This window comes from Botryllus schlosseri, unplaced genomic scaffold (assembly GCF_051294905.1).
Source record: "Botryllus schlosseri isolate E-star unplaced genomic scaffold, Bs_hap1 Bs41a, whole genome shotgun sequence".
Classification (NCBI taxonomy): domain Eukaryota; kingdom Metazoa; phylum Chordata; class Ascidiacea; order Stolidobranchia; family Styelidae; genus Botryllus; species Botryllus schlosseri.
The window spans coordinates 57,680-80,183 of NW_027648650.1; the positions used below are offsets into that span (position 1 = coordinate 57,680).

A 22,504-nucleotide genomic window follows, 5' to 3' on the forward strand; every position below is an offset into this window, starting at 1 on the left:
CGTAACAATAGACTAATACGATGTAGGCTACTATTATATTGGAGCAATGTCGCATTATTTTTCATGCAACGCTGCACTGCAGATTAAAACTCACTATGAAGCGGCGGGCCGTATTCTTGTGATAACTAATTATTATGTCGCGGGCCGGACGATTTCGCTTGGCGGGCCGGATCCGGCCCGCGGGCCGTAGGTTGCCGACCCTTAATTGTTGTACGAGGTTGCCGCCACCTCGTAAATACCTCGTATGCCGGCGCCTATGAAAGCGACTGTAGGATGTCTGGCAATCCAAAAGCTATCTACCCGATCGTAGAAATTACTGAATCTGGTCTTGATTGAAAGCTACTGTTGCACCGATTCCGAAAATATAAAATATAATATTGATCAGGCTCTGATCCACCTAGAATCTGTCCTCCAAGTCTGAAATATCGGCATATACAAGTCTATTCTAGTTGTTAGGCAAATAATTTCTTTTAATGCGTCTCTAGAACTACTCAAAAACCAGTAGCTAGTTGACCGTCAAACTAGCTTGGTAGTTGTAGACTTTTCAAGCGGACCAACCTGGCTGTACACAAAATACACGCCGCTTGTCTCAACCTGAAACGTGCCGTTGTGCGTGTAAATTCTGTAGTTTGTGTCGTTGCTGCTCGATTTTTTCACCCAATGATGCAAAATTCCTCCGTCTACATCAAACAGGCCACCGTTACTATGTAGCAAGAATACAAGACACGATAAATATATACTTACTATATCGGACTCTCACACTCGGCGAGCCATCACCGCTAACATGCATGAAACTCAACTTGAACAGAGAAAAAAAAGGGAGATATGTTTTACCAGCAAGTCTCAGCCCGATGGCATGTCGTGTCAAGTATATACCAGTTTACAAGGCGACGTGCAGTACGCCACATCATTTACATATCAACGATTTGACAAACCACGTTTTCACAATGCATCGCAAGATTTGCCGCACAACACATCCAGGAAGCCATCGTGGCTTGTAGGGAAAGGAGATCTGCTTCACAAAACAACAACCTGCGTTTGTGGAGCCAGGCAGTAAATTTGAATCATAAATTTACAGAAATTTCAGTAGGAGTTTGAAACCAGTCTTCATTAAATTCATGATTTGAACCATGCTAATACAAGTATATTACATTTATAGGGCTTCTCCAAGGTACAGAATTTCTAGATAAAATTGCACGATAGTATATTCATATAGAAATATACCTGAATATTTTCGGCTGACACTCGTCAATGGTCTTCGTCTATGGCTAGTAGGAAATTGGAAAGAACATTATATATCAGGTGTGGGCAATTATTTTTCCCCGTGGGCCAAATGAGAAGCAGAAAGATGTTGGTGGGCCGAGTAAGAAATTTTAGAAGATCCAGTGTATTGATTTTATTTCTAAATTGAAAGCAGTGAATTGCACCAATTGGTGCTGAGTGGATGTGTTGATATTGGGAAATGACAGAGAGGCGGCTAATTACCCAAAACATATTTATTTGCCGTCATATTTTGAAACAATGTTGAACATGCTACATCTTGAAGTTTTGTTTTCTATCAATAAATTAAAATGTATTTAGAATGGCCGGAACAACCCGTCGACATTCCCCTAAACCAGAGGTCTCAAACTCAAATGTGCTCGCGGGCCAATTTCTTAGTTTTGATGACGCCGCGGGCCGCACCACCAATAATAGGGATGTTCAATGCAGACGCAGAATTTCCAAGTAGGCCTTATTTGACGGGAGCTTGAAGACAGGCATTCCAGAAACATTGTGAAGATGTAACTTACTATTGTACTATTCACGCTTGACACGAGATCTTATTTTTAAATATTTTAATAAAATTGATTTTATGCCGGGCATTTTTTGTTCAAATAATGAGTTATAGACATCATCAGAGAGGATGCATCATGATTCATGACATCGTCAAACTGTCAGGTTATAATATTGCAGCTAGTGGTCCTTTGACGTGCCACAATTTTATGTATAATATTCAAAAATATACTGAAGATTGATCTGATATCAGAGCATTTGAGCGGTGTAGCCTAATCCGGGTTATGATATATAGTCGTGATAAGTAGGCTATTGTTACTATGTCATTGCTAAAGTCAAATTAAATCAGCGTCAGATTTTGCCTTCGATTATCATTGGACCATATCAATAACAACTTGAATATCATCATTATTGAACCGTAGTAATAGCATTGTTTCTTAACCTTAGCGATCGTACCCCTCGTGCACGATAAGATTTCTCGTAGCCCCTGTTCATTTTACACACAATTTTTGATTGTACCTATATTAAAATTAGAAAGCCCATATACAAGTAAAATCGCGCCTAGCGTGAATACCATTTTCCAGTTGCGTAAATTGGTCAAGAAAATATTCCCCAGCATATAGGCCTAATTCCGCAATGCATCTCGTACCCCATGAGGTGGTGCTCCGCGAAGGGGTCTATGGACCCTGGTTAAGAATAGAAATGTCCAATCGCCGATAAATTCATTGGTGTTACAGCTGCGGAGCGTACTACTACCTTACTCGCCACCGATAATAACATGGATAAAGAGATTAGACAACACCTAGCATGTAACCAACTTATATGTCACGGGGTCACATAATGCCAATGGTTGCCATCATACTGTCTTGATTAGATAGCTATATACCTTACGCAACGCAAGCTACCACCTCTTGATACATTACTATTCCCCATGCCACACTACTATTCCCCATGACAGTTCCATAGATATTCCGAAGAATTGCCAAGTCACCGTTCCGCGTCGTAAGTCCTTCTTTGATTTTACCGTTTGACTCGATCGACTCAACTCGAGTCATTTTTATTCAATCGCCTAGTCAATCCGAAATCGAGTAATTTTACGAAAGATCGCACAAGCCAAATCACATTATTTTCAGTCACGAATCATCAACTGGTCATGTTTTATCATCATGAACTAGAAATGTGACGTAATAGCTGATCTTCTACCGCATGGTAGCTTTTAAAAGAGATGTGATAGTGTAGTTTGTTGAGATTTCAATGTTTTTATAGCAATTTTAGCGTGAACGAAGTTCTTATATATAAAAAGATATGTGCATGACACTGAATTATATTGTTGAATACTTGAAATTCCAAAATGCCGTCGCGGGCCGCACAAATTGCTCTCACGTCTAAAAACAAATTACACGTAAGGATAGCGATATCGCAACGCAGCACCAATCTCTCGCTACGATGTGACTTTACCACTTTACCGCAATAAAATTTATGTGAGCTAGGCCTATAGAAAACAAGCTATCAATTTGTACGGAAGGTCCACTCGGTCCGGTGGGTCCCCGCTTTTCCGGTGGTCCAGCCGGTCCGCGAATGCCGGCCGGACCTGGGATAGCATCTCCTTTATCACCGGGTGGGCCTCGTTCGCCTGGCGGTCCGGCTCTACCGTCTCTCCCTGGAGGTCTAGCAATACTACCAAAATACAGGACTTCAGGAGTCAAATTGTCTTTCTTATGGTAAATTAACATAGGGAGAATTATTCAGGAAATTTTGTAGAGTACCGTAGGCATCGATACATTGAGTGAAATGGGCTTCCTTGTCTTAAATTAAAACGGGCAGAATAAATCGAAACAATTAGCAGAGTCCCGTAGGCTTCAAAACATAGCTCAGGCTGAGATCATAGCCTAATAACGAGGGCCTCGAGTGGGAAGTTATAGGAAGCAAGAAGAATCGTTGTAAAAGTGTTGAAACTTAATTGCATCTGTAATTCCGTCATTAAAGTTGACTACGCATATCTATGTGCTACGCTCCCGCAAAACAGATTCACGCAAATGTCGGTATAGAACTACGTTGGTTTTAAAGTTGTTTAATCATGAAATGCGTAACAAAATTTGACATGGTACATTGTCATAATGTCTTAAATGCAATTATACTCTCAGATAGTTATAGCGAGAGGGTTTCGATGGTGACGTACTTGTATAATGCACATTTTGGAGAGATTAAGTAAAGGAATGATCTCAGATAAATCCATTAAATTAAGGTAGGAAGTATAGCTATTTACGAATAAAAAGTTAGTATTCTAGGTCTTTATTTCTGTTTAATACTGAAAATGTCATGAAGTTGCAGCAATTTGAAATCATAAACACTTTAGTATTAGGTACATATACGCGAAAAGCTAATTTAGTATTCTGATGTAGTGCAAATACTTGTATACTTATCAACTTTGAAGGCTTGCACAGTTTGTGGTGTGATAGGCAAAATTAGTGTGTTCAAATCAGACCTGCCGTAAACATAGTGATGTCGCATTAGTCCTAAATACACATGATAGAATATCAAGGAAAAGTATCATCTAACGTAAATGAATGTGATTTATTTCTCGGAAGCAAGTCATTATCAAAACATAGTGATCAAAATTATCGCAGAGCAATACCGATTTTGCGTAAAGTCCGTTATGCGTCTTACTACGTTACTAGGGATTATGTAGTTAGTTACGAAATTGGGTGTGCTATCTTCCCAATCGGTATGGAACAACATCAATTTCGGAGTACTCAAGTATAGGTTTTGTCAGCTTATTATATGCTCAGTATATTATATGTCAAGAATTGTGGAGCATTTTTGAACTCTCTGCATGATCATTAGGGCATAGGGCTTCTATTTTTTTGTTGCAGGGCAACTTTGTTGTAGCCGAAAGCGGTATTATCTAGCAACAAGGTTTAAATGACTCGCCTCCGGCGTTTATTGATGATTTAATTACCCGTTTTCTCGTCATGCAAAAAGTATGCATGTATTAGTATGAAGCTCAGATGCAGCAAAGTGTGTGAGACTGCCTGTAAAAATTGCGCGAAGCAGCGACTCTAATTTCCCGGCTTATAGCAAACAACGACGCTGAAATTCTACTTCAGACGCAGCAAAGTGTGTGAGCCTGTAAAAATTGCGGGAATTTACATTTCTCGGCTTATAACAAATAGCGACGCTGAAATTCTACTTCAGATGCAGCAAAGTTAATGCGTCTGTCTATATAAATTGCGCGAAGGTGCATTTCTCGGCTTATAGTGAATAACGACGCTGAAATTCTACTTCAGATATAGCAAATGCGGCAAATCTGCGCGAATAGCTGTATAAATCGCGAAAAGGTGCAACTCTAATTTTTAGGCTTTATTGCAAATACCGATGCTGAAATTGTACTTATGTCACATAGAACTCGGACACTATCGGTGAAATTCACATAAAATCATGCGTAGTTGATCGCGCGAAATGTACGTATAATTTTAATATATAACAATAAAACCGCGAGTGTAAAATTGCTGTTCAATGGCTTTACCACGTTCTTACCAAGTACCTTAATAAGGATAGACAGCCCCAAGCAGTAATTGTTAGGTCATCATCACTAGCTTCCACCTCTTTACTCGCTTCAGCTGCAATCGTAACTTCGATCAATTCTGCAATGAAGTAAATAGTAGTTTAAGGTAATGTTTGTATAAGCTTTACGAGTGCCATTGTCACACTCGAAAAATATATTACCGTCTTTAAATCATCATTTGCACTGCAAGTTGAACATAAGTCGTACGGATGGCACTAAAAATAACTGTGTATCGTTTTGTACGCACACATACTGCGGTGTTGCGATATAGTCCTGACACGATTGTGCAAGTTCTGAAAGCTGGAAAAGATACTCTCATATTATTTGATTGCGATTTCGATCCCACAGAATCTCAAGTTATTCGTAGTCAAAGGAATGCTACCTCTATCATAGATGTAGAGGGAAAAGAGATCTTCCGATTTGTTGGTATCGTTGATATTCAACGCAAATCGGGCTTCATAATTGTGCGGGGGATCCCATTGTTGAATTTGAATTGTTCAGCGTGTCGCTGTACATGATGCACTATATCGAAAGCATTATTGCTGGTTGAATATTGTCGAATGGTTGTCTATAATGTTAGTTGCATACAAGAATGTCGGGGATCTAAGCTCAAGATTTACGTACTCATGCTTGATTTGTTTCTATAGCCTCGACCTTGGGAATCGCTTGTATGCGTCCTAAGAAAATAAGCCGTGAAATGCGGAAACTGTAGAAACCGTTAGGAATCGCGTACCTGCCGCGAAAAGTTTGTTTAATTGTAACGCCGAGAATTGTGCGCCTACGGCTAGTCCGTTGGCGTTTAGCGCTGATTAAATTATCCTTATACTCGACATGCAAAGTAAATTTGCAGGTATTGGAATGAATTCAGTTGTAGTGTGCGTTCATATTAGGTCATGTAATGCGGAGACCTCGGCAATCGAAACCGCGATCTGTCTGCGCTCAAAATCGCATTTTATATGAATTAATTAATTAGTGATGATGTGTAGAATTTTGATATATCATCATAGAACCCCGCGCCTAGTTCAACGTTGATGAGTGTTATCTGTGAATATCTGGCAAATATAGTATTCTATTGACATCATAGTTTTCGAAATTTATGTGTAATCTGAATGTTATTTATATCCAAAAAAGTAAGTTAGTATATTAATATTTTCAAGTCGCAGCGCTTAAAATCGCATTTTATATTAATTAATTAGTGATGATACATTTCAAGTTATTCAATACATATTGCTAAATATACATGGAAAACCGGTATTGAAATTCACAAAACAATGAAATTTGCTCATAAATACACACGATGTGGCAGTGGCAGGTGACGTGGCAATGGGCATCAGACTCTGAATGTTACCAAGGTCCTTATCACAAAAAATCATACATCAGAAGCGTAGGGATTGATATTATCAAGTCGCAGCGCTCAAAATCGCAAAGGTATTCAATACATATTGCTAAATACACATGGAAAATCGGTATTGAAATTCACAAAACATTGCAGTCACCTAATTCCTCTGTGATGACATCATAAACCGGCCATAGTCCGACGTTAATTATATTATGAGAGTGTTTACATTCTAAATAGCCTGAGGGTGCGTAACAAAGCCAGCTATCCTCACTACTAACGTGGCCTTACCAACTTCCCCTAAATCCTGGACATAGTATGCTGCGCCACACGTTTCATCTGATTTCGAACCATCTGTAAATATCTTCGTATGATTTTGACATCACTCGTAGGTTGAACCCGAGACAGAGATGTGACTTTTAGTCATCTCAAACCAATATTTCGTCCCATCACGGGGTGTTCGCAGTGACGAAAAGCGAAAATCGTTTTTTCTAAAGCAAATGATATATTTCACTAAACTGGTGTATTTGTTACATTTACCAGAGAATGAACAGCGTATAAATCCGTCGCTCAGTCTTTTTGTAATCGTAAAAATGCAGTTTTTGTCAAATAATGATACAGATGATGAGTTTCAGCTGGATGCTGGTTTGGAAATCCTGGGCTAGAATATGTTAAAGGGCTGTCCCAAGCGATTTCAATTTTCGAAGTTGATGATGTTATGTAATACGCCTTTTTACCCATGTTGGAGGTTTAGTCATGTATATCATTTCGATTGTTTTCGAGTATATTGAGGCGAGTCATGATGGGTTGGGCGAAAAAATTTGCTATACTCAAATAATTCATTTCATTGCAATCTTTTTCAGGGGGTTTAACGTAACAGGCATTGATATACAAGTAGGTAATGTTTTAAATATCTATTCAATTACAAGTACAATCGTAGCAATTTCCAGGACTGGATAAATAGCCTACTTCAGTACTTTCAAACAGAAGAATTGCTTCGTTATGACACCCATCTGTTTTTCTTCACAGAGTGAATGACATGCATTTGATTGACATACCATCTGAAGCGATTTACAAAATCCTTGCTAACAATGTTACATTATGACAGAAGTGAACCTGTGTAGCTGGCCGGGTATGAATCGGGCGACATTTTTCAAACATTTTCTGTAACAGAATCCCAATTGATGGAGTAACTATAATATTCATGACAGCGTACCTAAAGTGATTTTAGTCTGATCATATTTTCGCTTACATCTTGCGTTTGATTGTTTGCCAATTTTATCGGATCGACTACTTGCCTTCTCATTCATACCCGAGGCATCTTCAATTCCATTTCTTTCGATTCCGGTCATTTGGTGACTAAGCCTAATATTACCCATTACCATCTGGCCGTTTTGACTGTACATTCTGTGTTTTAGCAGTGTCGCTATCATTAGAATTCTGTTGTTTCCATTTATGTGATTATTAGAATCAAATATGTCTAAAGATGATACCAAGGTTGCATGCATCCAAAATATACCTCAGGAATTTTGTTATTGATCAAAATAAGCCTGCACAGTATCGATGCTAATTTTAGCCAAGGTCCACATGTTAGAATATCCACGGTCTACAATAAACGGTCTGCCATAAAAAACACCCTACCTTACATCAAGTCGTTCGAAAAAGTCAACTTGTAACAGAAAGTATCTACTTCATTTTTTCAATAGCCTCCCAGAAACTTAGGGGTTAAGTCGTTAATCGTCCTAGTATTATTTTCCCTCTCCTAATGAATAATGCTACGACAACAACTGCACTCTTAGAAATATTCGTAGATTTACCCAAATTATACCGGTAAATTTGTCCCGTCAGTTATATTAACGGTAAATGCCCGTTAAATTAATATACGGGCACGTCAAAAGTAAATTTACTTGTTTTTAGAGGGTAAAAATATTACAGATTAAATTCGTAGAAGCAATTTACGGGATAACCAGTATTTCAGATTTACTTTTGGATTTGTAAAAGCAATTTACTGGATAATAAGTATTCCGGATTTACTTTTGCATTCGTAAAAGCGATTTACTGGATAATCATTATTTGCAACATTGCTATTGCACTTACAATTCGATCATTTTACACGCTTACGGTCTTATGGACCTATATATATATGTGATTTTCGTCATTACATCATGTTTCAATCATCAAGCATATTACGACATCGATGGCCGTGCTGAATGCTAATCGGTGAATGGCATCCGAACATTTGGGCATTGCAGATACCATCGTTTATATCGCTTTATAAATAGTATCCTTTGAGACTGCAAGGTCTAGCAATAGTAGCATGCCAAGCGAATTTGGTATGTTATGTAGTTTTACTGCAGGTATTATCTTTTGTGTAATTATCTGTTGGACCAGTTCTGCCACCATTGTAGACTCCTTAACGCATGTATGATGCAAACTATATATCGAAACACTGGAGCTGGTGTTTAGCCACCATGCTCCTTTGCCATTGCGACGAGAGTAGTATACGTCCTGTACCTTTTTCTTGCGAATGGCCTTATGAATTGTTTGATCATGAATTCGTAGCTGCTCGAGCGAACAGTACATTGTGACGTCATACATATTCCAGACATAGCGGCGTCAGACATATCTGAGCCTGAGCACGTGCGGCTGAATGTTCCGAGATAGATATCGACGCGATGTTTTCGTATTGGATAATGACAAGATGCGTTGCTGTAAGATATTGAGGGTTTCGAAGCCACAGCTTAACTCTAGCTTTAGAATATTGCAGGTGTTGATAGCAGATATTGTAGGTATAGCAGTGTCCGAGCTCAAACCTGGCAAGTTATTCTCAATCCTGTTTCTGAAGACGTATGTATTTTCGTTACAGTTTAATGGTGAACAGAAGCTATGGCTTATAAGAATGTATTACATTTTCTGACATTGAACTACACGAAAATGGAAGCGTTATGGCATTATGAATCATGACGTCGAATGCTTATGTGATAGAAAGGGATCATTTCGCCTCTCGCTTCTAGCACGGTGCCGTGCGAAATACATTGGACGTGCGATGCAAAGGAATATTGCCAGAAAAGTTTGCAATCACGCTGGAAAAGATGATTCAGGTACGAAGTCCTAGGCCAGGGGTATCAAACTCAACTTGCATCGCTGGCCGGATTCAAACTTTCAAACCGCTCGCGGGGCGGATCAGTCAAATCATTCCAAAATGTTACGGTACATCAAAACGCCCGACCTTACTTTTCGCTTGAATATTTTATTATCAATCCTGTATACATTTTGGTATATTACATAACATTCACGATCATATCATATGGATATATTCTAGCAGCACCTTTACTCGCAAACAACGGAATTTTGGCAAAAATTCAAAGATTGATCGTTTGAATTCAACCGCTAAAACACTGACTCTAACGACGGAATAAGCTGACATATTTGTATGCTCCCTTTGTTTTATTCGTAATCTGCCGTTAATTCATCGTATGCGCTTTGAGGAACACAATTGATTTAATTGCAAACGCAGACGTTAGAATTTGGCTCATTATTAGTCGTCATTCGGGTTTCTCTGTCTGTCTGGGGCCTTTGAGTAGAAGTGATACAGCAGTGCGACCAAATATATTTGAATTGTATTTTTTATAACTAATGTATTCTCCATGCGACCTGCATATAACAGTTTTTTTCTTCACTTGACGAATAACTACTTTTTGGCTCATTTCTTCATAAAAATAAGAACTCAGTGTGCACTTTTTGGAGTTTTGGAAATTGGATGTCATTATCACCAACTTGTTCCTGATGATGACTAGAGTAAAACCACAACACCACTGTCGGATAATTATATCACGGTCTATGATCTTGACATTTGTGGCCTTGCGGGAAGTATTTCTTACAATAATATCTCAACGTTTGTTAGAAAATGTGCTGGGTAATACAGGGGTTTTTCAAACTACTCAGAATTGCTTCGCAGGCCGCATTCGGCCTACGGGCCTTATGTTCGACACCGCTATCCTAGGCCATCATTATTCGAGAAATTGACAAGAATATGAAAAGTCGCAGTATGTCATACTATAGCGTCTCAAAGTTTCCAAATTGTAACTGTGTTGATGACTGCATAATCTTTGTTCAGATTATAGAAGAACCTACAAAAGAGCATGGCCCAAAGTACAGTCCTTCAACTGCTGCTGAAGTTTTGATGAAGCCCTCTTCATTCAGGCAGTTGCTGACTGATGATCTCCACAAGAAAGACTGGATTTTCGTCATTATCCACACTTACTTTTTTTTACGTGTTCCCGCACCAAATAAACCTGATTCAAATTTACTGGTCTCAGGAACGTAAAACTGCTGCAAGGGACCAGACGAGTATATTGATATTACTGCAGATTTCTGTTACCTTTAGTTACAGAAATTTTCCGTAAAATTTCCTACGGTCTGCATATGTAAAATCATATTACGGGGAGAGTTATTTCGAATTTACTGGTCTCATCAGCGTAAAACTGCTGCACTGGACCAGACCAGTAACTTGGTATTACAGCCGTTTTCCGTTACATCAGGTAACGGGAATTTTCCGTAAAAATTTTAACAGTCAGTCTTTGTAAGAATAAATTACGGTCAATATTATTTACGGGAAAATATTTTTCAAATTTACCGGTCTCAGAGTCGTAAAACTGCTGCCAGGACCAGACCAGTAATTTGGCATAGAATATTTTTAACAGTGTGGTGCAATTACTACAACCGCCCACCGGAAGTATACGCAATTGATCGAACGTACTCGTGAAGGTATTTATTACTTCGCCTTAGTTAGGTTGTTGCCTAAGTTGCCGTAGGAATCGAAATAAATATAATTAAAACGAATTCAATATCTAATATATGAAGCGAATTTGTATTCGTCCGCTTGTATGCAGTAAGCCAACATTGAAGTAGAAGATGATCACATCAAACTATCTATGAACTAATTAGTATAAGACTTTCTCGAGAGAAATCTTTCATAAGGATGTATTGAAATATGGATTTGTCGTAGATACACTATAGCAATTGACTATACTCCCAGTCCGGTTTCCCAGGACGGGAAATAGGCACATTTCATCCAGCAAACTTTCTACTAGTAACTTATAACGTAATTGGTGTTAATTATATGTCACTACGGATCGACGCCCTTTTGCAACCACGATGGCCGGGATCTCATTGGTTGGAGATTGTTGATTATTCGAACATATTAGAGCCTTCCAGTCTCCATGGTCCATAATATATGTTTTTTAAACGTATTTTCATGAATGATTAAATAAATACGCAGCATGATTCGAAATAACCCATATTTTTGCAAACTTCCTGTATATTACATTGCAATCGATTGGAAATGATTTTGGGTTGATGTGATCACACATCATCGGATATCTCTCAAATATGAGCATTATTGTTCGCAGTAACGCTTGCAAACACTGCGAATAATTCTACTACTTTCATATCAAGCAAAGCCACAACACAAGACAATGTGACAAGGACAAGTGCCGACATAAAAAAGTCGACTACCAGCTTCAATGCGACTACTTCATCAGGTTTGTAGTGATACATGAGAACGCGGATTAATCCCCATTACAGAATCTTGATATATATCTTATGTTATGTAACAGAATCAATTTGTTTTTATTCGATCTACCCAGAACACATTTCATTAGTTGTAGATTCCCATGCTACTCATATTTACTTCTAAATGGATCAAGTTCCACACCGGTGAGACGCATAGATTTAGGTAATCCGGCATTTGGCAAAGGCTCCAGTATAGTATGATATTATAGAATGTAAACGTTTACATTCTATAATGATATAGCATAGTATGCATCAGAGATGAGCATTGGATTGGACTTGGATTGGACAGGATCAGGATTATGGGTTATTTTCGTCGGTACCGGATTGGACCGGATTGTGATTTTGAAAAAAAAATGTCGGATCCGGATTGGACCGGATTGTGATTTTTCAAAAATAGGTTGGACTTGGATTTTGAGCATTTTCGAAATCCGGACTCGGGCACGTTGGTTTCGTAACCAGAAGTGAGGGGTGGCTGGAGAGAAGAATTATTGCAAGTGTTGCCAATTGACGCATTTAGAAGCCAAATTACGGAACTTTTGCAAATTTTCATGCTGGTTAGCACCGCTCTTTCCGCTGTTTCCGCTGGTCCGTCTTTTAGGGATTCACGTATGGCACATTGGCACTTTCGAATTTCTTCAATCAGAGCAGTGTAAATTTGTCAACAGCGCATTAGATCTTATCAAGTGTTGTTTACGTGAGCATCTTAGGAACTACCGGTATTTGATGTTAGAATTGTAGAAATTGATGGAATTGATGTTCGCATATAGGTGCATATCGAAATCTTAGGTCGAGGTCACTTTATCTGCTTCCAAGGTGGCAAGTGGCGCTAGTGCAACAGCCTGTTTGTATAATGTTAACAATCCTTCGCCATCTGGGCTACTACCTATTATATTTCTCTTTCTTGGACACATTGATTTAGGTCGAGTCAAGATACTACTAGGTTTGCTGATTTATAGGAAAAGTTTGCCTAGTTCGTATGCTATATTCGTGCCACTTGTGCTGTTGTAGACTTCTAGATTTAACTTTAGTTGAATTCAACCCTATAGTAGAAGAGCACGAATTCTACCAAGTCGTGGTGGTACAATCTTCTTTCTGCAGCCTAAAGTACCGTAAGCTTGATGGTAATGCAATGCTTAATGCCTATTGCAACACATCACCGTACTTTAGATAATTTGGCACTATTTTGTCACAAGATACTTTGGCTCCGAGAGCCTCCTCAAAGTTGGCATCCATGAGTGTTACTCTAGTCACTCTGCATTTAGTAATGCACGGCCCCGAGTGTAGTGTTGAATAGTATATTCATATTGGAATGAACCCGGATATTTTCGGATGACATATTTTCGCCTGTCGTATTTTGTGATACAATTGTTGATATACAAGGTTCTTTCCAATTCTCTACTAGTCGCTGACGATTGTCCCTGATGAGTGTCTGCCTAAAATGTATGGGTAAATCTCAATATGAATATATTAGTCAATTGTATATGCAAGTTCTGTACCTCCAAGAAGCTGTTCAAAATAGGGTTGTAGCTCTAATTATTGATGACAGAATTTCCCACAGTAAATACAACGATTTTCACGCTTCCATTGGTTGGAATTGAATCAAACTCGTAATGCACCAATTTCATACAAAACTTCATAGGGACGGGCAGCCACTATCTAAAATGTGTATACTTTTTAGTATATTGAAAATTCTCATGTTGTTTTAACTACGCTTCTTACAAGCTGGAATTGAATCGAATTAGATGTTCAGTGTTTATAACCGCCCTATAACATGTCCTTCTGTTTTTTCAGTTGTAGATTTTAGATTTTGAAATTTTTTTGGATCAGGATGGACTTGGACTGAAAATCTGGAAAATATTTTTGGATCAGGATGGACTAGGACTGAATTGAAAATTTTCAGGACCGGACTTGGACAGTAAATTTGGAAAATATTTTTGGATCAGGATGGACTAGGACTGGAATAAAAAATTTCAGGATCGGACTTGGACCGAAAAATATTACAGTCCGCTCATCACTGGTATGCATCAATACATAAATGCATGCAAGATGGTACAATTTAAAAATGAGACATATGTCAACGCTATTTGTATCTCTATTTGAGCATTATTAGGCCCTAATATTCAAAATAAATTGTGAACCCCGCTATTACGACATTAGGACTACACTGTTCGTTTTCATATGATAACACATTTGAATAAAATATTAATATTTATTCCCGAAGCTTTTCGGCTGACGCTCGTCAGGGGAATATCGTCAGCAATAATGCGAGAATTCGAATGACCATGTTCAGCAACAATATATATCGCTAATGATGACGTCACACAGAAAATATAAAAAGTTAGTTATGAGTAAACCTAGTTTATGCCAACAGAAAGAATTTGTGTATCATTTGAAAATCGCGCATTAACTTGTTTGGCTTCGCTATCTCCATGCCAACGCTTCAGTTCTCTCGTTTTCCTAACTTTGTATATTTTCTGTGTGACGTCATAATTAGCGATATATATTGTTGCTGAACATAGTTATTCGAATTCTCGCATTATTGCTGAAGATATTCCCCTGACGAGCGTCAGCCGAAAAGCTTCGGGAATAAATATGAATGTTTTATTCAAATGTGTTATGAAGTTCTGTACTCCTAAGCGTCTCTTTGTTTTCATATTACTAGAGCAAATGTCGCCATTGCCTTCTTCGAGACCGTTGTATCGCGTCAGCAAATTTAATGGCATATGGAAAATGTATTCGTCAGAATGATCCTCACTAGGCGTTCGTGGAAATCACTCGAATTTCTGTCGACCTTCGTATAAGGCATTATTGTCAATTCTCATGACGAGTGATTTGGCTTGATAAGACCACGTATTATTAGATAACATTTCAATGCGAGTATTTGCACTATGTTTTTCAGTCGCGGTTGGATACACGACTAAGAACTCCACAACCCACAGCAATGCGACATTAGCTAATAATCCGACAAGGACTAGTGCCGACACGAGTAGCTTCAATACGACTGCTTTGGCAGGTATGTATAGACATGTGATACTATACAGGGTCAGGATAAGGCATCAACGCGGACCGTGGATTGTAAAAGGTCGCCGCACACGATATATTTGTTCTACAAAACAGAATACTCTGAAATGCCTGGTGTCTTCTCGCTGTACAAGTGTATTTACCAGTGTACATTCGTAGAAGCATTGCACACGGTTATTTACGAAAGCCAGGCAAACCATATCCCGCTGTTAATGCAACCATTCAGTAACTTTTAGCGGTAATATGAGCAGGAAATATCATTGTAATTGAAACAGGACTCCTCTCTACATGCTTTCGCGCCTCCTCAACAGGCGCGTGCTCCAGTTTGAGAACCACCGATCTAGAATAGTTGGTTATGTATATCACAGGAGAAAATGGATTTTCACAATTATTTCGAAGTCACAGTGATTGACCTTACTTCTCCAACTTATTTATCAAATACACTATCTCCAATAAAACATATTTTTACATCAGTAAATCATTGGCAATTACGGTAGCAATTAAAATGGGTTTGCGGCTTTGCGCAGTTCGATGTTTCATCTCAGACGGCCATTCTGTTGATGTGAGTCCTGGAGTTTTACAAATTATCAAGCGAAACTGCCTCATCGTTTTCCTAGTTCAAGAGAATTAAAATTAGGTTATACCATTCTGTAACTTCGGAGCAGGGTTTCTTGAAGTAAGGGTGGTGAACTAAACATCGGTTGCGAGGGAATAATTTTGGGTCCTTGTGTGCCAGAACACATGAAGACACGAATTATCTGCTGATCACCCCCGAAATTTTATTCAATGTTGCAGAGTTTGCTCTATCTTGTGGTACTTACTTGTAAATCGGTTCTTGCCCACATTTTGGTATATCGATCGCACATTCTAGTCCGTGCGATCGAAATACAAGAATTTCTGGCAAGCATAGGGTTTGTCTCAGTGCTAAAAGAACTGCGGCGATAAAATCTACAACAAAATTGACCGTCGCAGGTTAGCCAAAACCTTCGATATTAATATGTCTCATCGTCAAATTGGTTGCCACCCAATCTTCTCATCCTTGCGATAAGCCAGTAGTACAAATCCAATCCACATAGGAAAATGATGCACCTGAATTTGAAATCGCGTGATCCAGACATGTTTCAGATAACTTCGTCGCGCGGACCTGTTGTCTGCGCGCTCTCAATGTCATATATGCCCGTGAAAACGTAGTATACTAATAGTAAAATGTATTCTGCTTGGTATTTATTGTTGGAAGAAGAAAAAGAGTGGCGCCTATCACCGTCAGGTCTTGTGCGCCACGACATTACTAAATTTTAATTTAGCAGCAATTCAAATATATCGATTAGGGATGGTGTGAACCTCTGAAAGGTTCAGGTTCGTGTGAACGCGAACCTTTTTGAAAGGTTCTGTGTGAACACGAACGTGAACCTCATGACGTCACGTGACGTCATATTGCTAATTCCAACCCTATCTTTCAATGAAGTGATGGCCTATATTAATGTACACATTGTACACGATACCTAGCGACGGTTCGGGCCACATAATGCCACAATGCCAAAGTACATATTGGGGTTTTGAACGTCGCTGAAGGCGGAGATAATAAAGTTAGCTGATCTGGGGGAATGCTAATCATGTGATTGAAAACTGTTAATCGGGGCCCATTTTAGGCGGAGATAATAAATTTAGCTGATCCTACAGAATTCTAGCCGTGTGATTAAATACTGCTAATCGCGACGCATGATGTTGTAGAAGGTTACGCGCAAATGTCTGGGGCTGACTCGTTCACATGATACAGTTCTGCGGATTTTTTTGGAAATCCTAAAATATGATTAGGAATAACATGAGAATTCGAAACATGAGACAAATTAGATTAGAATTAGATCACCAACATTTCAATCTTTAGTTCGATCAGACAAGTGTGTAACATAATTGTATTTTCAACGCTCAGATCTGACGTTCTGTTCGGTCCTGTGTTGCTGTCGAACTGGTCCGATTCGTCGGGGCTTGGAGGCGTCGTTACCATCGTTGGCAAGAAAATGATGGGCTGCGGGAGACAGAAAGCACTTATTTTGCTTATTGAGGTGGGTAGGTTTTCGATGGCAGGTACACATTGGTAGCAGTCACTCCATCTACTGTGCCAATTGCGTTGGGGCATTGGGGCTTGGTTTTTAATAGAGATACTGTGTGTATGAGTCTAGTGCTTGGCCGATATTGGATTTTTTGAAACTTATAAGTAGCACATTCACGTTTAAGTAGTTATGGCTTGAAAAATGTGAATCCACGCATTGGCTTATTCCTGACTAATGCAGTTTAGGAGATAGTAGAAGATTTCAAGAATTTGGGTGGTAGAAGTTGTCTTGAAGCATGACCGCAAATCCTACTGGACCAAGTAGAAGTACTTTGTTACTCACCACCTCTGGTGTCATGGTCACGAAAAAAGAATTTGTAATAAATCGTACTAGAAGTGTCGAATTTGGACGATGGTATTCTCTGATAGATTATTGACCAACCATATGACATTTTTTTTCTCAAGTGCCTGTTTCCGCTACTTGTGCAGTCCGATATTGGGCGGTTATGCTTGATAGCTTGAAGTAGCTAAAATTGCCAGCGCCCGTTTCTAGTCGGGCGTAAATTCGCAAAGTTTTGGACAAAGTACCGATCAAGTTAGATCACGGTCAACTACCCACCACTTTTTGAGTCGTTCTAGTCGTAGGCCTACACTATGAAAATCCAGTAGTTTGCGCAAGTCTGAAAGTAACTGATTCTTCTACTCGAGCGGCATCTGCTGCGCAACGACATAACTCTACTTTCTGTGCTGTGATTTTAATTCTGGCTCAATTTCTGCTTTTCCTGAAATATCCTTTGAAACGAACCAAGCTGCATGTTCAGACATTTGACATTCTCATTATCATGAGGATCGCTTCGGATTTGATATAAGCTCAACCTAATTTATCTTAGAATTTTTCTCTAATTTGACATTAAGTTTGAAAGATTTTGTATATTCAGGAATTCTACATTCTAATCCAATTTGAAAAAAAAAACGATGTTGCTATTATTCTAATCATAATCTAATTTCGAAAAGTGGAAGGTTTTCTATTCTCCCACTCTGATCTGCTGTCTGCATTGACAATCTGTGTCATAATTAGGGCCATTTTTATATGACCTTAAAAAATCAATTATATATATGACTTTATTTTCGGGAAAATATGACTTTATATGACTTTATGCGAAAATCGTGTATTTTTTCATGTAACCAACGTCACTCGTGGAACTGACGAGTAAAACATGAACAACATAACAGTAATACACATCCATTTTTAGTTTAAACCACTTTTGTAGTATAGTTTCGTGTATGTGGAGTGTTGGAGTCTTTGAAGTTACGATTTGTCTTTGTAGCTCCATAATTTGTTTCACATCGTTTTTATCCAATCGGTTCTTAAAGTAATTTTCAAGCTCAAGCGGATCTTTTCCGAAATCGAGGGCATTTAGATCAGCATGAGCCTCTTTGATAGTGTACGTACAACTTTCCATTTTCAGTATCTAGTTTGAAATATTGTTGTAGTGGTGGTATATTTTTGTTAATTGACTCGTCAACTTTGGATCGTTCACTGAATCTTTGACGCTCTTTACATTAACACCTTCAGCTTCCCATGCGTTGACTATTTCTTTCACTTGTGGAAGTCTGAACTTCAAATGACGTCCCACTTCAGTGCACAGAAGTAAAACAGATTGTGTAGCAACACAATGCAATGTGTGACCTCATAATGCAATGTGTGACCTCATAGGTCTGCGACTGTAATGTTATGTAGGCTAACCTTACAGTTTGCCTTCGTTCAATCAGAAATTGCCTTACTTTCTTAGTGCGGAATTGTTTCAATTGGCACTTTTTATTTAAAGTGTACAACAATATGACTTTATAACTGAAATATGACCTAACCAGGAAAATATGACTTTATATGACTTTATAACTTTCTTAATATACCCCATATGGATGCGGTTTTTTCGTCAAAATTGATTTGACGACTTACTGAAGCATAGAAAAAAATATGACTTTAATGACTTTAAATGGCCCTAGTCATAATAAAATGATAACTGCATCGCTTTGTTTTCAGAATGTGAAGAAAGTGACTTCAGCCAGCAAGGAGCCGACAGGTAATAAGTAATCGCCTTTATTGTAACCAACTTACAAGGTTTCGAGTCATGAGTCAATTTTCCTTTTCGAGTTTTAACTCGAGTCAAGTCGAGTCAGTTTCAATTCACCATCGCGTCCAATTCATAATGTGTAAGTCGGGTTTAACTCACTTTTGTGAAAATCTTGGGTGATATCGAAGGGCTCAGATTCACAATTGATTCATTTTTGTTACTCATGTTTATTCAAACTGATTGAAGACTGTTTTTTGGCCTACTGTTCAAAGGCTACTCGTACGCCTGTCTTGAGTCGAGTCGTGCACATTGATTTGAGTACAAGTCGACTCAATACACAAACTGACTTAAGTCCGGTCGAGTCGTTTCATAGTTCCAAGAAAACGAACCAAGTCATCTCGACTCATTACAACCCTGTTAAAATGTGTTCGACCTTATAAAATCTTTCCTCTGATTCTGTATCATGCTGAATACTCAAATCAGCTCTGTATACATTTTTGCCAGCAATTTCAAAAGAATTTCGATTTGCCGAAAATCTCGACCATCTCCAAGAAATATCGGTCACCATTTACAAACCAAGCCGTGTTCTGGTGAAGCAGGAAAGGTGGGACGTATTTCTTTGCTTGCTTCTACTCTACAGCCTTGTCATGCATGTATAGCAGTTTGATTTAATTCCAGAGGTGTTCCGAATAGTTATTGTTGGCACTCGAGTAGTACTAGAATACAAGTAGCAATACTACATTTCTACTTATTTACAAGTACAAGAAGAGGCAGACATGTGAAAACTATTTAAAGTGTAAGTTGAAGATATGAAAGCGCTCAAGTATCTAGTTTCATAAAGTGGATTCGGTCAAGGGGCTCACTTACCTATGGTATTCGATTGAAGGCTGCTTTTCAAATTGCAAGTGTGTTTGTAACTGACACAAAATGACTAATGACGATAAAAAAGACTTGCCCTATTCCAAAATAAATTCGATTACTGCAAAGTTGGGGATACGGATCTCGTAACAATTTCAATCATGAAAATGATGCAAAGTTATCCAAAAAGTATTTCCTAGTTGAAATTATTCTTACTCGACAAACAATAATGTAGTCGTTTTGGCCAAAACTGTTCAAGTAGAAGAATTAGTTTTAACATCAAACCTCTAGTGGTAATACATTTCTTTGATATGTTATATGAGTGGTTTCCAGCGCGTGATCCAATAAAAAAAATCGGATCTTAGGATCTTGAGACTCAAATAAAACTTATTTTTGATGGCATTGTTACGTAATCTTATCTTAAAATTAGTTATGGCATGCAGTAACGTTTCTTGAATAGGCCTACGGGCCAAGTATGTATTTTTAAGTTCTTGTCTGCTCTTTGTTATCAACTAGTTTTATTCCTAGTTTTTTAATTCAGCTACAATATCGCTGAAAACAAGCAGCCCATGCTTTGGGAAATAATAAATAGATTCTTGTTATTCGGCGTTTTTCTTTGAAACGTTATAAAAATCCTCCCTGTATATTAGGGTTGTTCAAAAATAACTTCCGGGTTCCGTGGATTCACCGATTGAATTGTGAGGTTGCCTAAAAATGCTACACACCAAATTTTGCTCAATTCCAATCAGTAGAAGCCAATGCTGAGCCAATTAAAATTTTTGAAATTATTGAAGAAATTTTTTTTTTTTTTAAATTTTGCTGTCAATCCCATGAAATTGTTAATTTGCCTCAAAGAACAATGCATACCATTTTTGCCTACTTCCAACTGGTAGAAGCTAATTTATTTTAGTAATAAAGAGTTGCAATGACTGTGACTTATCCCAGAATTACGAATGAAAAACTCAAATAACCTCGCTTCTACAGATTGGATTGCTTCAAATTTCTTTCCCATTGTTTTTGTAGACAACTTAACAATATCATGGCGGTTGCAGTAGAATTTTAAGAGAATGGCAGATTTTTATAATAAATTCAAAATTTCAATAAGCTTCGTGTTGATTCCTACTGGTTATGACCGAGCCAAGTTTGGTATGCCGCGTTTTTCGGCATCCTTACAATTTAATCGGTGAATCTCTGGAATACAGGAAAAAAAACTTATTTTTGGAAAACCCTACATGTATCACGACGCTACTATCTACCTTTGTACAATTTCCCTGTTACAGATTGCAAAGAATGCGCCTTCTACAATGCCGGCACTTGCACGCCAAGCTACTCTCCAGTTTGTGCCGCGAGTCTTCCGCCGCCGGGTGGTACGCGGCCGAAAGTCTTCCGGAAAAGATCGCAGCCCTTGAAATCCTGAATTGGGTGGCCGCCTTGTCGCCAGCCACCCCGGTATCTTCACCGCAGACTACAAAGACGGACGTAACGCCGGAAACGCAAACCATAAAACCTGATACCGTGAAAAAAACGAATCCCTACACTTTGGCGCATCTCATGTGCTATTTCGTACAGAGCAGAAAGTACTTTATGGACAATCACGTTAAACAGGGTGCCGCAGTCGAGTTCCAGTTTAGTTTGAAGCAATTTCTGATGCAGTGTTTTCTGCAACAAGGTCGCGACGTAGCCGGCAGAGCCTACCGACTTATCGTCAACACCATATTTTCTTCAAGCGCACGAGGATATCGCGCGGTCGCAAAATTGGAAAAAGTGAGCGCCAGAACCTATTTATGCGGTGCCGTTATCGAATGCTTGAAGGCAGCCGCAAAAACGAGCGTAAAATCGGCGTACGGTCTCAACGGTTTGCACGAAATCTTGAGTATTCTGTTGAATATGGAGGCGTATCGTATGAAAAACTTGGAGGAGGCTTCAAAGTTGAAGGCGCATCTCAACGAATGCATTGCATTTGTGGCTAGCGTCTCGGAATTAATGCGCGACGCCATCAATCCTTTAGACACGATTTTGAGAGCGAATCATAGCTTGTGGTCTGTATGAGGACTTTTGGTTGAAGGTACGCAAGGTCTTGGGTCGGCAACCCTTATATATATTAACAACTATATAAGAGAAAAATGTGTTGTTTGTTTTTAGTCTTTAATGAATTATCTCCTTACTGAGTGTTGCACGGCTGTGTGTGCACACTGTACATAGAATAAAGTCTGTGCAAATTCTCATAGATTAGCAGATCCCAATGCAGGGTG

The 22,504-nt window shown here is 38.7% G+C and overlaps 1 protein-coding gene and 2 long non-coding RNA genes across 3 annotated transcripts; 2 read left to right on the forward strand and 1 right to left on the reverse strand.

The window, feature by feature from the left end:
* Positions 1–343: 343 nt before the first annotated feature.
* LOC145460060 (uncharacterized) lies at positions 344–2,644 on the reverse strand. Its single transcript, XR_013921680.1, has 2 exons — positions 745–2,644; positions 344–680 (listed from the first exon to the last, which is right to left on the reverse strand). It is a non-coding gene; the product is annotated as an uncharacterized LOC145460060 (long non-coding RNA).
* A 6,724-nt stretch (positions 2,645–9,368) lies between these two features.
* Positions 9,369–10,983, forward strand: LOC145460062 (uncharacterized). Its single transcript, XR_013921682.1, has 2 exons — positions 9,369–9,775; positions 10,792–10,983. It is a non-coding gene; the product is annotated as an uncharacterized LOC145460062 (long non-coding RNA).
* A 3,615-nt stretch (positions 10,984–14,598) lies between these two features.
* LOC145460057 (uncharacterized) lies at positions 14,599–22,441 on the forward strand. Its single transcript, XM_080338462.1, has 5 exons — positions 14,599–15,261; positions 17,200–17,332; positions 19,364–19,403; positions 19,899–19,998; positions 21,533–22,441. The coding sequence occupies exons 2-5, from the start codon at positions 17,288–17,290 to the stop codon at positions 22,299–22,301; spliced, it is 954 nt and encodes a 317-aa protein (XP_080194588.1). The 5' UTR covers positions 14,599–15,261; positions 17,200–17,287; the 3' UTR covers positions 22,302–22,441.
* Positions 22,442–22,504: the final 63 nt, after the last annotated feature.

Bases quoted from the DNA above. Each gene is read 5' to 3' on its own strand.
- LOC145460057 (XM_080338462.1), top strand. From the start codon at position 17,288: ATGATGGGCTGCGGGAGACAGAAAGCACTTATTTTGCTTATTGAG. The intron at 17,333-19,363 runs GTGGGTAGGTTT...CTTTGTTTTCAG, and splicing joins CACTTATTTTGCTTATTGAG to AATGTGAAGAAAGTGACTTC. The intron at 19,404-19,898 runs GTAATAAGTAAT...CATTTTTGCCAG, and splicing joins AGCCAGCAAGGAGCCGACAG to CAATTTCAAAAGAATTTCGA.